Source organism: Pteropus vampyrus, unplaced genomic scaffold, assembly GCF_000151845.1.
Source record: "Pteropus vampyrus isolate Shadow unplaced genomic scaffold, Pvam_2.0 Scaffold18, whole genome shotgun sequence".
Lineage (NCBI taxonomy): Eukaryota > Metazoa > Chordata > Mammalia > Chiroptera > Pteropodidae > Pteropus > Pteropus vampyrus.
This window is the reverse complement of record NW_011888799.1, coordinates 1,143,655-1,159,096: the sequence shown is the minus strand read 5'-3', so window position 1 is coordinate 1,159,096 and position 15,442 is coordinate 1,143,655. Positions and strand designations below refer to the sequence as shown.

Below are 15,442 nucleotides of genomic sequence, written 5' to 3'. Positions count from 1 at the left end.
TTAGGCCTCAAGTGGGCAGAGTGGTCACTAAAAAGAAGAGCACAGAAGATGGAGTGAAAAAGAATCAGCGTTTTAAAGTGGCTTTGAATTAGAAAAGGAAAGGGGCAATTTGATCCCTGGACGGACCATTGTTTCTCTTGGGGCCATCTTGTTCTCTATCCTCTCCCCAGCCCCAGGCTGAGACTCCAAACTAGCGGTGGCCCCGCACAAACATGGCCGCACCAAGCCGGTCATGCCACTCAATAAGATGGCGACCTCTAGTAGCTCCACCTCTCGCCACCTCGCAGGCCAATGAGGGAGAAGCACGAGTGTTTACGCATGCGTGCTGCCACCAACGGGCGCGTCCAATAATGACTGGGGGATCCTGGCAAGTAACATGACTAAAAAGAAGCGGGAGAATCTGGGCGTCGCTCTACAGGTGAGGGGGAGAGTTGGGGTGGGCCACATCGTTAGTTGCCTTCTTCCGGCGGCGGAGTAGTGGGTCAGCCCGGCTGCTGGTTGGAAGAGGGGCCAAAGGAAGGAATTAAGGGCGACGCGGGTTTGGGAGAGGGACACAAGGGTGTGAGAGGGCCCGATGGGGTACCCGTAGTTAGGGGTACGATGTGGGGACCGAAGGTTGGAGAGCCCGAGAGGGGACTAGAGGTGCGGGGACCTCTAGAGGGGCTGAGACATAGAGGTGAACGGAAGCCCCCAAAAGGGCTGGACGCAGAAATAGGAGGCCCTAAAGTAGACGTAAAATGAAGAAGACCCAAAAGGGGCGGGTACTCGAAGGTGAGGGGGCCCCCAAAGTTAAGGGAGTCCATACTGTTTAGTATATTACTAGTGGCTTAAATATCCAGAGATGGGAAAGCTTCCCCCTGGAGTGCTGAAACTTGTAGCTTGAAAATTACTTTAGGAACCTGTGGGAATTTGTAGAGAATTCTGGAATAGCGGTGTTCCCAAAGAGCTTAAAAATAATTTGCTGCATACGGTAGGAAAAGAAAGTTGATGCATATTGAACAGCCGCTATATGCTACGTTGTTTGCATTCTCAGTTAATCCTCACTACAAGCCTGTGAGGTTTTTACAGGTGAGGAAACTTAAGTTTTAGGTAGAGCCCAGGTTGAAGCAGTGAAGGAGCTGAGAATCAAGCACAGGTGATTTGCCTTCTAGTGCATCTTGCTTCTCCTGTGTTACTATTCCTTTAGAGCACCCTCCCAGGGGTTGCAAGAGAGATATGGGGTAATAGTCTTTTTGAATTTACTACCAGTTCAGTGGTTCTCATACTTAAGAATGCATTAAGAATCGTTTGTAGAGCTTGTTACAAATGGAGAGTTAAATGCTCCCTTATTCCGAGTAATTCAATAGAACTTGGGTGTGCACGTTTAACAAAGAATTTGTTTTTAACAAGCTACATACATTCATGCTGATGGAGGAGGTTTTAGCACTACCCCTTGAGAAATATTGGCCTACTTGGTAGGGAAAAAAAAGGTTGGTGGAAATATGAATCTCCTAAAAGAGAATACACATGGTTAAATGAGATGGCACTATGTAGTGGAAAGAGCATAGACTTTATAGTCTATATTAGGACATGATAAGCTGCTATAACAGAAACTCCAAAAGTCAGTGAAAAAACAAAGTATTTTTTTTTCTAACAGGCTAGATCAGGGGTCATCAGATGTTGTCTGTAGATAATCCGATAGGCATTGTGGGCCATGTGGTCTCTGTTGCAACTACAGTTGATCATCATTCATGGAGTCTGTATTTGTGAATTTGCCTACTTGCTAAAATGTATTTGTAACCCCAAAATCAGTACTCGCAATGCTTTTGCAGTAATTTATGGACAAACTCAAAGCGGTAAAAAATTTGAGTCACTTGAGGCCCACATATCCAGCTAAGGTTGGACAAGGCAGTCCTCTGTCCTCTTGTTTCAGTTCTTACATCGTCAACAAGTGTCCTTTTTGTGGTCTGTTTAATGCCACATTTTTCTTTTCTTTTTTTTTTTTTTTTTTTTTTTTGCAATGCTGTGCTTTTTGTTGGTGATTTTCCTATTTAAAATAGCCCTCAGGTGTAGTGCTGAAGTGCTGTCTAGTTTTCCGAAGAGCAGGAAGGCTGTGTATGCCTTACAGAGGAAAAAATGTGTGTTAGATGAGCTTTGTTCAGGCCTGAGTTATAGTGCTGTTGTCTGTGAGTTCAATGTGAATGAGTCAAGAATATGCATTAAATTAGTTCTTTAAACAGAAACACACACAAAACATGGTTTTGTATTGATCGATTGATAATATTGTTGTGACTAGAGGCTCACAGGAATCTACCCTGATTCACTATTTGCTCATTCATTGTTGGTGGCAATTTTATAGAACATAACTACCACAAAAAACAAGAATCAGCTGTAATCAGATAGGCTGTCTTAGCCCAAAAGCCGCCATAGACACTATGTAAATTAATGAGTGTAGCTGTATTCCAATAGATATTTACAAAGCAGGTGGTGGACCATATTTGGCCCACAGGCCATAGTTTGCCAAACCCTGGTCTAGAGTACCAGGACAGTAGAGGTTCTACAATATTCCTTTGATCTTGTTACTCTGTTGTCACCTTGTGAATGGAACTAGCCTGCAACCCATTGATATGTCCACTGGCAGGGAAAGAGAGTGGAGGAAGCACCCCCACTGTCTTAAGAGTCCTAGGCCCAGAGTGCCCACTTTCCATTGGCAAAGATGCGAGCTAAGATGTGAGGCCTCACCTAACTCACTTGGGTGGCTGAGAAATGCATTCATCATCTAGGAGGCCAAATGCCCAACTACAGCGCAATTGCTATGGAAGAAGGGGCCAGTGTGTTTTAGTGGACAGCCCACAGTCTGCACTGCAGATTGCGGTTTACCTCACAGTGGTTTTTTGTGATTTAATGAGACAGTATGTATAAAGTGTCTAGCATGTGCCTGGCATGGTGAATAATCAACAAACAATGCCCTTTCATACTAGCAGCCTTTGTAGTTCTTTTGTATCTTTCCATCGTGGCTAAGTCAATCCCACTGTTTGGACTTTAGTTTCCTCATCTGTAACATAAAGGACTTGAACTTCACCAGGGGTTACAGACTCACTGACTATGGTCCAAATACAGATACAAATGTATTTTGTTTGGCTGATACCAATTGTAAAAGTGTTTTGAATTTGGTGAGGCACGTGCTCTCCTAATGCCTTATACTAATCACATCTGCCATTTTTTTTTTTAACTTATCAATACCAATATAGATATTTATATTTGCCCTCTTGATCTCTAAGGTTACTTTTTGCTTGAATATTCTGATTTGAGATCTGTAATTGCACCTTAGAGCTTGCATCTGGCTGTCTCCTCCCCTTTTTCCTCCGTCGCCCCCAGCGGATCTGAGTATTGGATGTGCAGTGATGCTCAGTAGCAGTAGATATTGTCCTCATTAAAAGTTGTGTGCTTAGAGCCAATGAAGTGGTGATTTAATCAAAAATGTTTGTTGATCAGACGAGTACAATAAAACCCCCACAAGTGAGTGATCTCAGCACCTGCAAACAGTCTTCGCTTGTTGTAATGAAGCAATTACTGAGCAGGCGGCACTCACCCCAGAGAGCTGACTCAGGCCAGCTGTACTGGGCAGTTACCTCCCAGGACAACCAAGGCACCTCCTAGTTTCCCCCACTCGTGGCTCTTCTTAAGTTCTTTTTATGCAACTCATTTGCTCCCTTGTGAGATCTCAGAGTTGGAAGAAACTGGCTATGAGTTTTAGCTTCCGAGAGTTAATTCTGAATAGCAAGAGAAACTTATAACTCAGTGGAGAAATCACCAGCTCCGATACTGATTTTAATGTTGTGTGGGAAGAGAGAGAGGTTGTATTTCAGTCTAACTGATAGGATGATCCTGGCTGAGGAAAAGGTTGCATTTCAATCTAAAGTGATAGGATTTCGGCTGATGTAAAACCTGTGTTTTAATCTCTGATAGTATGAGCTGTTACTTGGTCATTGTGCTTTTCTTTTGAAGCTGGACCATTCAACTTGGTGTCTTTAGATGTTTCAATAGATAATTGTCCTAAGTTAACAGATGTGCAGTGTCTTAGCTGACATCTTAAAGGGGGTACTTGGTTGGATCTGTTTCCCAGTACGAAAATCTATCAGTTTGGAAAGCTTTTGGCTACAGGTTACAGAAGACTGATCTCAGTGACCTAAGCAAATAGGAGAATCCTTTTTTCCCCATAATAAGAAATTTGGGAGTTGGTGGCTACTGGCATTGGTTCAAAAGCTCAGCTATGATAGGGCTGGTATTTCTGCATTCTCTTAGCTGTTTCATCTTAGTCAAAATATAGCTGCCACAGTTACAGTTGCCACATCCAACTTTAAGTGAGGAAGGAGGAGAAAGGAACTACAGCACTCTTTGTTCCCTTTATAAGCAAAGCATAAGACCTCCCAGGAGCCTCTCAGCTGACTTCTGGAACATCTCATTGGCCAGAACTGGGTCATGACCTCTCCTAGCTGTCGTGCGGCTAGGAAAGCATCTATTGAACTTTTCTAACTTTTATATTGGAGGCAGGCAAAGGAGGAGGGGTTTAGAATCGATGTGTCAGCCAACTAGTAGTATCTGCTATAGGGAATAAAAGTTAATGAGAAACATTTAAAATCCTTATCAGAAAAAGAGACCAGGATCAGTGATGATTAAGAAATGGTGGTAGGCTGAGAGGAGAAAATGGCCTAGACAGACAGGATGAGCACCAAGAGGAAAGCTGCCTTGACACATGTAATTATTTGTTTAATGTCAGCCACTGCTGTAAGCTCCCTGAGGGGAGGGGAGCAGAAGCACTAAGTGTGAATGAAAACCATCTCAGTTCTGGAAAAGACTGTGCACAAAGCTGAGGGGAGCCTACCAATTTTCTGAGACAAGTGATAGAGGCATCTTAGTGAACTGTCAATAAATATTTACTGAATTGGCTTGAGTGGCTAGTGGAGGTACTTGAACCCTTGCCTCTGACATCTGGGCCCAGTTGAGTGGTTCGCTGGTCAGAGGTTAGGAGGCCACAGTGGAGCAGGTGGTTGGATGCTGCCTTGTTGGGGAGCCATCCAGCCAGGGAAAAAGGCTCGCAGCATGCAGAGACTGTTCAAGGGCTGCTGACCATTAAATGAGCCTCACCTGCTGCCAGGCTCAAACGACAGGTCGCTATTGGGCAGGTGATTTCTCTCGGCAGCCTGCGTCTGTCTCTGCTCCACTTGACGGGGGTCAGGAGACTAAAACCTCATTACCTAACACGGCTGGATGTCAGCATGTGTGGAGTGGCTGTTTGCCAGCATCTTAATTAATGAATTCATAAGGCACGGGGTGGATGCCAGTTCTTGAAAAATGCTTTGAGCCTTTCAGCGATGAAGAAGCTTTTGCTAATTTATCAAAAAATATATATGGGGGAAAGAAGAGAAAACAAACCTCAAACAGCATTCTGGCCAGGGACAGATGAAGGCTTCAGGCAAGGACTGACGAGGCTCTCCTTGCAGAGCTGCTTAGCACACCAGAAGGTCTCAGAATGTCTCGGAGCTGGCGTGGGCTTCAGCAGGGCCCCTCTTGTTTCACAACCTGGGGTGGGGGGGGGGGTGACTCTCCAGAGACATGACAAGCCCTTTGGCGCTCTCCTTTTCCTGAAAATTGTTTATTGGTTAAAAACTGGGAAGGTTTACTCTCTTCATCTGCTCAGCCTGGGAGAGGAACTTCTCACAGGGCCTGATGATTTGGGGAGCCATGGGTGGAGGTTTTTCTGCCCCCACAGAGCCCTACGAGCCTCCTCCACAGAAAAACACCCCTTAACTAATGTCAGAGTAATCAGCATTTTGGGATTTGAGGCTTGTCACCTGAAAACTTGAGGTCCATGACCCCCATGTGACTTGGCTATGTGGCCTAAGGGCCCCAGATGGAAAGCCCCAGTGCTCTTGGCAGAGACCATCTGGGCAGGCAGTCTGGCTTCTTTACCCATTATAATAAACATCCCGGGGGCCTCCTTGACGTGTGAAAATGAGTGGATTTCCAGAAATCCAGTTCCCAGGCTGCTGGGGCTGAAGATGAAACAGCTGACACCACTCTCAGGCTGTGAATTAGCAAGTGAAAAGAAAGGCTTTGATACCCACTGGGAAAGAAGGGCTTATCAGGGCCACTAGCCCACCTTTTTCCTTCTTGAAACTGGGTCTGTTTTGTGTGAATTTTGGAAGGTGCTTTGGCAGTTTAGGCAATTTGGGGGAGGGTGTCTGGGATCTTTGTGAAGCTGGGAGTTGGAGGGTAATTGCCTTCAATGTGAGGACAGATGCTCGGCTCCCGTCTCACTGTCTCCAAGCAAACAGATTTCAGTCAGGTTCTTCCCTCACAGAGAGTGTCTGTTATGTGAACAGAGACTAAGCAAAGCCCTCATACAAGATTATTTAGACTATAGAATCTGTTGAAGGCAGATCAACAAGCTTAGATGGGCTTCGACCGGGACGTAGAGTGACTGTTCCACAGAACCCTTCTTTGTCATGAATGTTTTCATGAGGGATTTTAACGAAAGAGCTTGACGTGGTAGAAAGAACATAAGCTCTGAAGCAGAAAAACCCAGATGCAGACCTCACTTCTGCCGCTTCCCAATTACATGACTCTGGGCAGGTTGCTTAAAATCTCCTTGCTGGGGCTTTGCTCCTTTGTGAAACAGAGGCAGGCCCTTCCTTGTAGAGTTGACGTAGACCTTAGGTAGCAGACACGAAGCAGCCCACAAATGGCCTAACCCAGAGTATAAGGATTGGAGCTAAGAGTAGCACAAGGCTGATGGCTCTCCGCCTTCTCGATGTGGGCTGGTGGCTAACAGCATAGACTCGGACTGTCCTGCTTCCCCATGGACTGGCTGTGTGACCCTGGTCAGATTACTTCATCTCCATGGCCTGAGTTTCCTCATCTATAAAAGGTGGATACTAATACTACTACTCACTTATGGGTTTATTGTGAGCATTCCTTGAAGGGATCCAAGTGAAGAAGCACAGAGCAGTGCCTGGCCCATGCATGCTATAGAAGTGGTGGGCTACTACTGGGATTGTGGTTAGGTTTGCATGGAGCTGGCCCCCGTGCGGCCTGACCTGGCCAGTGTGCTGGGTAGTCTATGCGTGAGCTGGCGCTCATGTTCCTTGCCCCCAAAGAGGTTTCATTTGGGGCTTTGATTCCAGGAGGCTCCATGCTCCTAAAAAGATGCCTCACGGGGATTTCAGAAGAATTTTATAGTTTCTCTTAACACAGTGGTTTTATGGCATATAGGACCCCAGGGAGACTTCCCTACAGCTCTGAGAATAAGGCATTATTCCACAAGTCAGGTGGCAAAGGGGATTTTGCTTAATGGCTTGGGGTTACTGAGCTGCCAGCCGAGCGCCACAGAGCACACAGCACTCAGAGCTGCATCTGAGGAAGGGTCCCTCCAGGAAGGCCACTGGGAGAGTCCCTGTCCCTGACGACTGGAAATGAAGAAGGCCTTTATTTCCTTGGCACCTGCCAGGAGGAGTGATGGCCCCACTTGTTTAGGGTCAGGGCCCATGGTGATCTTGACTGTCAGGGTGACTTAAGATCTTGGCATTTATTCTTCTACAGGAAACATCCCCACCTCTGTGGAGAATCCTTGTCTTGGTCTTATACTTCTCCTCAACTAAGCCTGCTCCTCTGCCCACTCTTGAAGCCATCCAACAGTCTCCGATTCCCCAGTCCAAGCTTGGATAAGAAAGGCAGTGGTTCTCACCCTGACTGCGGTGGAATCATTTGTACGACTTTACTGTTACAGTACAGACTTTCTGGATCCTGTCTCTGGGCCTCCCCTGGGACCTTCAACTCCCTTCTACTTGAGGGATGCTACTTCCCACCCTCTACCTATAGACCTCTTCCCCTCCTTTCTTTTCCTCCCTTCTTCCCTCATGGCTCTGCGTCTTCCCTGCCTACGCTCAGACCAGCAGTCCTTTGGGCAGGTTTTAGTCACTGCTGATTTCAGAGTCAAATTACAGACTTTTCTACCAGGACACCCTGTACACATATCACCTGCGTCTCAAGTCCCCAAACTGCTTGCACTCAGGTTTACACACACCTACCAGGTCCTCAGCGCTGTGTGAGATGCCAGAAGGCACGGTTTGCTAATTGTAGGGAGCCCACACCACTGCCTTTACTTCCTCAGGTTCCTTTGTAGCTGTGCTGTATCTACTGACTGTCATCTCAGTGATTTAGTTTTCATTTTCCCTGTTTAAAAATGAACACTTGGTCTTCTGATATAAATGTGTGGATACTTCTTAATGTTATTGTACACCGGGGGCATCTACTCGCTGCCCCACACACTGTCTGAATGAGTGCCCCATCTCAGTCCCTACTTTGGCTGTAACCACTTTGCCTGTGACAGTCACAGCCAGCATTGCTACCCACTTACAGCTCCAGGAAAATTCCAGCACCATAGCCAGTCTTGGGCACGCCATTCTCTTCCTGCCAGTTGACCTATACAGTGTGTCGGGCAGGAGTCCTGGGATCCTCCATGGCCTCCAGAGTGTAACCTCTCCCCATTGGTTGGTTGAATCTCTTTGATGAGGCCTCTCTCTGCCTTAGTCCTGAGGCTTTACATTCCAACTCTCAGCTTAGCTGGATGCCAGGCCCCATAAAGCCAGGGTATAGGTGAACCTGGGCTCCATCTGCCATTCAGTGTCTCCCCAGTGATGGAGACTGATGCCCATGGGTGTCCAGACAACAGCTGAGTCTGTTGTGCCTTTATACACTGCTCCAGGCCTATCATCCTGGGTTCCACCAGCCCCAGCTTCTATAACTCTGTGCTGGCTCCAGAGCCCTACCCCAGCTTTATCCTCAGGCCAATCGTGGGGTTCCGAGCATGCCATGTCCTGAGCCAGGTAGATGGGCTGGCCTGTAGAGGTGTTGCTTTCTGATGGTCTACCTTGTGGGCCCCCACCCCTGCTGAGCCCTGCCTCTGACTTAGAGGATGGCCATATCTGAGCCAGAGGGGCTCCCCTTCCCACTGCTACCAGCCAGTAACCAGTGGAGATTGCTCTCCATTACACACACCCCACTTATAGCTCCTTCTCTTATTTTTGCCACAAATTAACTCAATTTTCTTTTTATTCCACAAAGATCCAGTGAAAATCATTCTCTGATAATGATAGCAAATTCTGAACTCCTACTATGTGTGTTAGGTACTGTTCAAGCACCTTACGTTTTTTGCCTCATATCATTGTCACGACTCTTTGAAATATGAAACATTACTATCTTTGTTTTACACATGAGTAACTGGGGCACAGGATTAAGGAATATGGCAAGTAAGTGACAAGATTATAGCCCACACTCCTTATGACCACACTTTTCAGTAGCTACAATTTCAGGTTTCTAGACACTTGGGCTTCCAACTGTTTGCCCAGCCCTGACCCTTATGCTTCTAGAATCTTCTTTGTCTTCTTATTTTGATCCTTTCCCCCATGTCTGTTCTCCTGGTCCTGGCTATCTTGTCCTCTATTGCCTTCAGCCTGGTGGCAGAGAGGAAGCTGACCAAGGACTATCGATTTGCACTGGGGAATCTGCAAAGTGCATAATCCACATGCACGTCATTGAGAGTTGACTGAAAATCCAACTAGGGGCTTCCTTTAAGGACCACTTTCTGGGTCTTCTTCCCCACTTTTGCACCTGTCTTGCCAGCTCTGCTTTGTAGCCACTACTGACCCCAGTCACAACTGAAAAATGCATCCTGACCCTCCCTCCCTGCTTCTCCACAGCCAGGAGGTCACCTGGAATCTTCGCACCCATTGTTATAGCTGCTTGAGAGCCAGCTTCTGCTTCATCAAATGCTGCAGGGTGTTTGCCAGTGGGATCATCTTCTGAGGATGGGTTTGTAGCCTTCTGAAGAGCTTCCTGACAGTCTCAGCCTCCCCTCACTCAGCCCACATCAAGCAGCTGGGTTGTAAAGAAGGGGAACTTGCTATTTAGAAGGGAAATCAGAGCTGTCAGCAGGACATAAATATTCATAGAGGGAGGTTAGAACTTGAGTCCCTAAAACCTTGATTTGTGTTCCTCTGTTTAAGCCTCATTAAAAAGTGGTAAATGAAAGTGGGGATATTCAGTGGAACTGCAGATAAATTGGGCTTGTTCAGATAAAGGCCTCTGACTGCCAGCTCCACAGGCCCTGCCCAGAGCGCCACGGCAGATTGGCTTGGCCACTTGTAGTTTGCCAACCTCAATTTAAAGATTTTTCTTAGCATGAGTTCCTGGCTTTGCTCTGGGCCAGTTAGTGCTTTTTTGGGCACATGGTAGCCTTCTAGAGGTATTTAGGGATAGAAATTCCCAAACTTTTTCTTTCCCAGAATGACATGCAAACCAGGGCCTGGCCCAAGGGTGTGGCAGGCAGAAATCTAACCTAGGACTAATACTTGCATTAGGTATTCACAAAGTACATATCTACATGCATGTGCAGTTGCTTCTTCTAACTTCTTCCAGCTTCTATGGGCACGAGGGGAAGGTTTCAGAGACTGTTCCTACATGAGGCCTAAATCTGTCCCAGGTCCTGGGCCCAGCCATGCCCAACCCTACTCTCTGGCTACAAACACAAAGACTGCAGCGGGCCAGGCCTTGTGACCACAAAGAGGGAACAGGTGGCCCCCATGCCTTCTAGGACAGAAGCTACAAAGGCAGGCATTCTTAGAGGCCAGGCAGTTACATACATGAATGGAATGGGCCAGTCTGGGCTAGACTTGAACCCTGGCCCTGCAAGTTTATACCATCTGCCCTAGGGGCTCCTAGAGTTTGGGAAGATGAGATTTGGACACACAAAGCTGGGATAGCTGTGTGCTTAGCCTAATGAGAGAAGTTAATTTGCCAGAGGGAAGTAGGCAGTACTCCAGCCAAGAGCAGCAGAGAAGGCTTCAGGGAGGAGGTAGACCTTTAAGAATTAAGTTTTGTTTGGGACCTAGTATGGAATTTGGTGCCTTGGTTGTAGCTTCTACTCCCTGGAATGGAAACGGCAAGTCTCGGGGTCCTAAGGGGCTGAGCTATGTGTTTTGAGGGTGCTGCTATGAAGGGTGGACCTCATGGTGGCCTGAAGCACCTGTTCCCCTTAGTTCTAGCTCCTTGGCTCCACTAACTATCGCATCAGGCTATTGCTGTTCTCTGAGTCTGGCTCCCTAGAGCTCATTTCCCAGCAGCGCCTGTTCTAAGATGGCCTTTGGCCTCCCCAGGCACAGGCCCCATCTCCCGGCTGGGGCTGCTTCCCAGGACAACCTTACCTTTGGTGCCTATTAGCAGAGAAATGACATAATTAACCAGGCAATTAACTTAAGGCTCTGCAGTTGCTTCCTCCCACAGGGCCCTGCTTCCAGAGCTGGAGTTGGCAGCAGGCTGGGCTGCAGAGAAGGGGATAGATGGTGTTATCGTCTGTGCTGGGCATTAGGATGAGGGAAAGTGGCTGACCCAGAAAAGGCTGGGATGGGTGCTAGCCAGAGAGAGGGGCAGAAGGCCCAGAGACTTCAAATGCAATTCTGACACTGGCCCCAGAACACCTGCCTGGGATTTTGGGATTCATACTTACAATCATCGATTGCTGTCTGCAGGGACCACTCCAGAAGAGATTGGAAAGAGAACTGAGACCAATAAGGAAAGGGGTGTTCCAGTCTGACTCCTCAGAGAAGTCATTCTGTTTGGCCGGGGGGTGGGGGGCACTCTTTCATTTGTGAAATAGAGGTCATATTTGCTCTCCCTCATAGGGATGTGGTGAGAATGAGTGAAGTCAGATGGAAAATCGAGCATTACAGGGACCCAGCCTAAGGTACTGTTTAGTCAGCTGCTGTGAACAACACAGGGCCTCTAATCCTTTCCACCCCCCTGAAATCTAGGCTCCTGCCAGCAGGGCAGTGGTGCAAGAAGAGCAGGTCCAGGCCCAAAGAGGTGGCCAATTAGACAGACAGATGGACACAAATGAACTTTCAAGGCCAAATGCATGATACCAGGAACCAGACTTGGATGATCCAGTCCAGTATATTATAAAACATTTTCCCACAACCCATTTCGCCAAGAACACATCTCTGAAACTAAAAACAAATGGGAAAACTGATATCGTTGGCAACCAAGCTCTCAGAAACTTAGCTGTTTTGCCCCACAAGTTGCCACTACCTTGATGACAGGCAATGTTTTTGAAGAACCCAGTCAGAAAAATAGAAGTGTTTTTGAGCTGCATTTTTTTATACTCAGGACTTTTTATTCTCATGGAAAAATGTATATCCTTACAACTTATACTACTTTAAGATGAAGTGCATCAGTGGAAAAATACCTCTGCTTCTTGGCCCCTAGATGTCTAATTATCCATCTATACACCTGTGTGGCAGGCACCTGCTGCATTCAGAGCCCTGGTTGCTCCTGTTCTGGGGCCTCACTGGGGTGTGCGCTGGGAGACAGTGATTGAGGGGCTGCTCCTATCTGCCCTCAGCCCATGCTTGGGTCCAGTGGGTCAGGGAAGCTGTGAAACCCTGAGTAACACCCTCAGCCATTTCCAGTGGGGCTCAGGCTGTACCACGTGGAAGTAGAGGACAGCAAAGACAGATGTTGGGGGTTGGATGGGGGGCTGTCCAGGAAGACTCCTAGAGGCTTCCTCTTCCCCATCCCAGAATGCCAACTATTTTGAAAGTCGAAGGGCTCTGCTGTCCATCTCTATCTGCTGGTGTGCTGTATGTTTCAGATCGATGGGCTGGAGGAGAAGCTGTCACAATGTCAGAGGGACCTGGAGGCCGTGAATTCCAGGCTCTATGGGCCAGAGCTGAGCCCAGAGGCCAGGTAATGCTCCTGACCCTCCACCACCCCCAGCCCTCTGCCTGCCCCTCATATCTATCCTGGGCCCTGGCCCTGTGCTTCCATTCCCCATCCACCTGCCACCAGAGGCCTAGCCCTTGTCCCCTTTGTCCAACCTGCCCTGGTGTGCCAGCTACCCCTCAGGTGGGAAGAAAGAAAAGGGCTTAAGCCATAAAACTTCCCCACTCACAGGAGGTCTCTGGAGAAAGAGAAAAACCGCCTGATGAACAAAGCCTCCAACTATGGTAAGAGTTCCCTTTTGTTACCAGCCCCACCTTGCAATCTCAGTGTCAGCAGAGGCAGACAGCCCAGGGAGCCCACAATGTGACAGGGATCAAGGAGGAGGCAGTCCTTCAGGAGGGAATGAGCCCTTAGGAGGTTGCAGGAGCTCACTGTAGGCCCAGGAGCCTGGAAGAACATGTTTGTTCTTTCATTCCAGGGGAGATGGATTTGTTGTTCTTCTGTGGGATGAAGGGGTATGGCAGTAGCCAGGTACAGATTCTCACATCCACCCAGACTTGGGAGGTCTGTCCTCCCTGCTCTCTCTTCCCTTAGCTTCACTCCCTCCCTGGGATGGGAGTGGGGGCAGCTGAGAGCCTGGGTGAAGCAAGGTGAACCTCCCACTTGGGCAGCATGAAGGACTCTTGGGGGTGGAGCAATGCTGCCACCTTCTGGGCAGCAGAGGCACAGCCACGTAGAGCCCAGGCGGGGTGTGGAGCTAGAGGGCAGCTGCTGGGCCCACTAACACCCCACCCACACCCTGTCCCCGCCGGCCTGGAAGATGGTTTGCAGAGGTTCCTCCGACTTGTCTGTTCTGTTCTCCCTGAACTGTCAAACTTGGCCAACAGTCAGCCCCAGAACAGACCACATGGCAGGGAACCAGGGAACCTACCAGGGCCTCAGGCTCAGTCTGGCCTGCCCAGAGCTCGTTTGCAGCTATCTCCCTGCTCCTTCTCACGGGTCAGGGTAGGGCATTAGCTCCCCCTCAAGCCTATAATTTTCACACAAAATCGCAGCACCACCACTCAGTTTAGTCTTCAGAGTACTACCCACCTGCATGTCATAAGGGGACAAATAGTGTAGCTAGAGTAGCAGGACTGGCTTCCTGTAGAGGTGAGCTCAACTACCTTGTGGGCACAAACTGCCTTCTCTTAGCATCCCTAGTTTCTGCTTAGCTGGGCATCCACCACCTAGGGCAGGACTGGAAGCACTGGTGGTATGGTCTCAACCTGTACCTACCCAGCATCAAGCCAAAGGAGGTCTTAGCTGCCCTCGGAGTTTCTACTTGGTCAGATGAGGCACCTTGGATGGATGAGTACCCCAGAGACGGGCCAGAGGACTCACCTAGTGATGCCATGACACTACCTAGTTTCATGTGTGGTCTTTTTGGTGACCTCCTCACACATTCCATCAACTTCAGCTGCATTTAGAGAAAAATGGTTGAGCAGCATTAACTGTTGGGACTTTTAGGGGGCCAGAATATGTAGCCAAAGGTTGTGAGGATCTGGGCAGACCAAGGACAGAGTCCTTTTCATGGATAAGGAAGGAGCTGGGGAGGAATACCTCTGCCCATCTGTGGGAGAGGCAAAGGCAGATAAGAGTAACAGATGGGCCCAGACGATCTGCCCAACACCCTGTTTCCTCCCAGAGAAGGAGCTAAAGTTGCTTCGGCAGGAGAACCGGAAGAACATGCTGCTCTCTGTGGCCATCTTCATCCTTCTGACCCTCATCTATGCCTACTGGACCATGTGAGCCTGAGATTTCTCCAGAGTCAGCACAGACTTCCCCTCAGCAACCTGGTCACAGCCAAGCAGGCCCTTCATGCGTCAAGAGGACCTAGGTACAGGGGCATTTCTTCCCTACCCAGACACTGGAGAAGGGCTTCTTATTGGCTCAGCCCCTCCTGCTTCCAGGTGCTGTGTGGGGCCTGGGTCTCCAGAAGGACTTTGTGCTGGCTCCTCCCTTAGCCCAAAGGAAAGGCAATAAAGAACAGCCAGGATATTCCTGACTGCTGAGTAAATGTCATGATCTTACTGCAGTCGGGGGGCACTGAGAGTGGCATTCAGGAATCAAGGAAGAAGAGATGTTCAAGGGAAAGGTCTTGGCTTAGAATTCAGAAGGGAGAAGGGGGGCTGTAACAGTGAGCCCCCAGCTTAAGTAGGGAATAAGGAGGCAGCGGGAAGTACTTCCCAAGCCAGAACTATGCTGGAGCCATTTCCAGGAATTGGGCATTGCTGGAGAGGTAGCCATTGTGCCACATGTCTACCACCTCCACCAAACACAGTCTTGCCCTCCATTCGGTGGCAAGACTAATTATGGCCGAAAAAAATGCAGCCTGTGCAGTGAAGGGTATCTTTGGGATTTGAAGTCACATGGCAGCCCCACGGAGGCAAGGAGTTAATCCATCTTTAAGAGACAGGCAAGGCTGGTTAGGCCTAGCAGAGTGAGTGGGCAGCAAGAGCCATGGTAATGACCAGAGAGACTTATGGTGACAGTGGCCAGTAAATCGGGAGGGGATTATAGGGAGAAGCGGTATTGGTGGGCCTACTGGATAAGGAAGCAGGAGCCACAAACACAGACATCACCTGCTGTCCCTGAGCACATGCCCCAACCCTACTCCCAATACAGGGCCCAGGAGGGTCAG

At 48.5% G+C, this 15,442-nt stretch overlaps 1 protein-coding gene across 1 annotated transcript; it reads left to right on the top strand.

The window, feature by feature from the left end:
- The first annotated feature begins 332 nt into the window (after positions 1 to 332).
- CCDC167 (coiled-coil domain containing 167) lies at positions 333 to 14,818 on the top strand. Its single transcript, XM_011354549.2, has 4 exons — positions 333 to 418; positions 12,689 to 12,783; positions 12,991 to 13,043; positions 14,447 to 14,818. Exons 1-4 carry the CDS (start codon positions 377 to 379, stop codon positions 14,548 to 14,550), a joined length of 294 nt encoding a protein of 97 aa, XP_011352851.1. The 5' UTR covers positions 333 to 376; the 3' UTR covers positions 14,551 to 14,818.
- Positions 14,819 to 15,442: the final 624 nt, after the last annotated feature.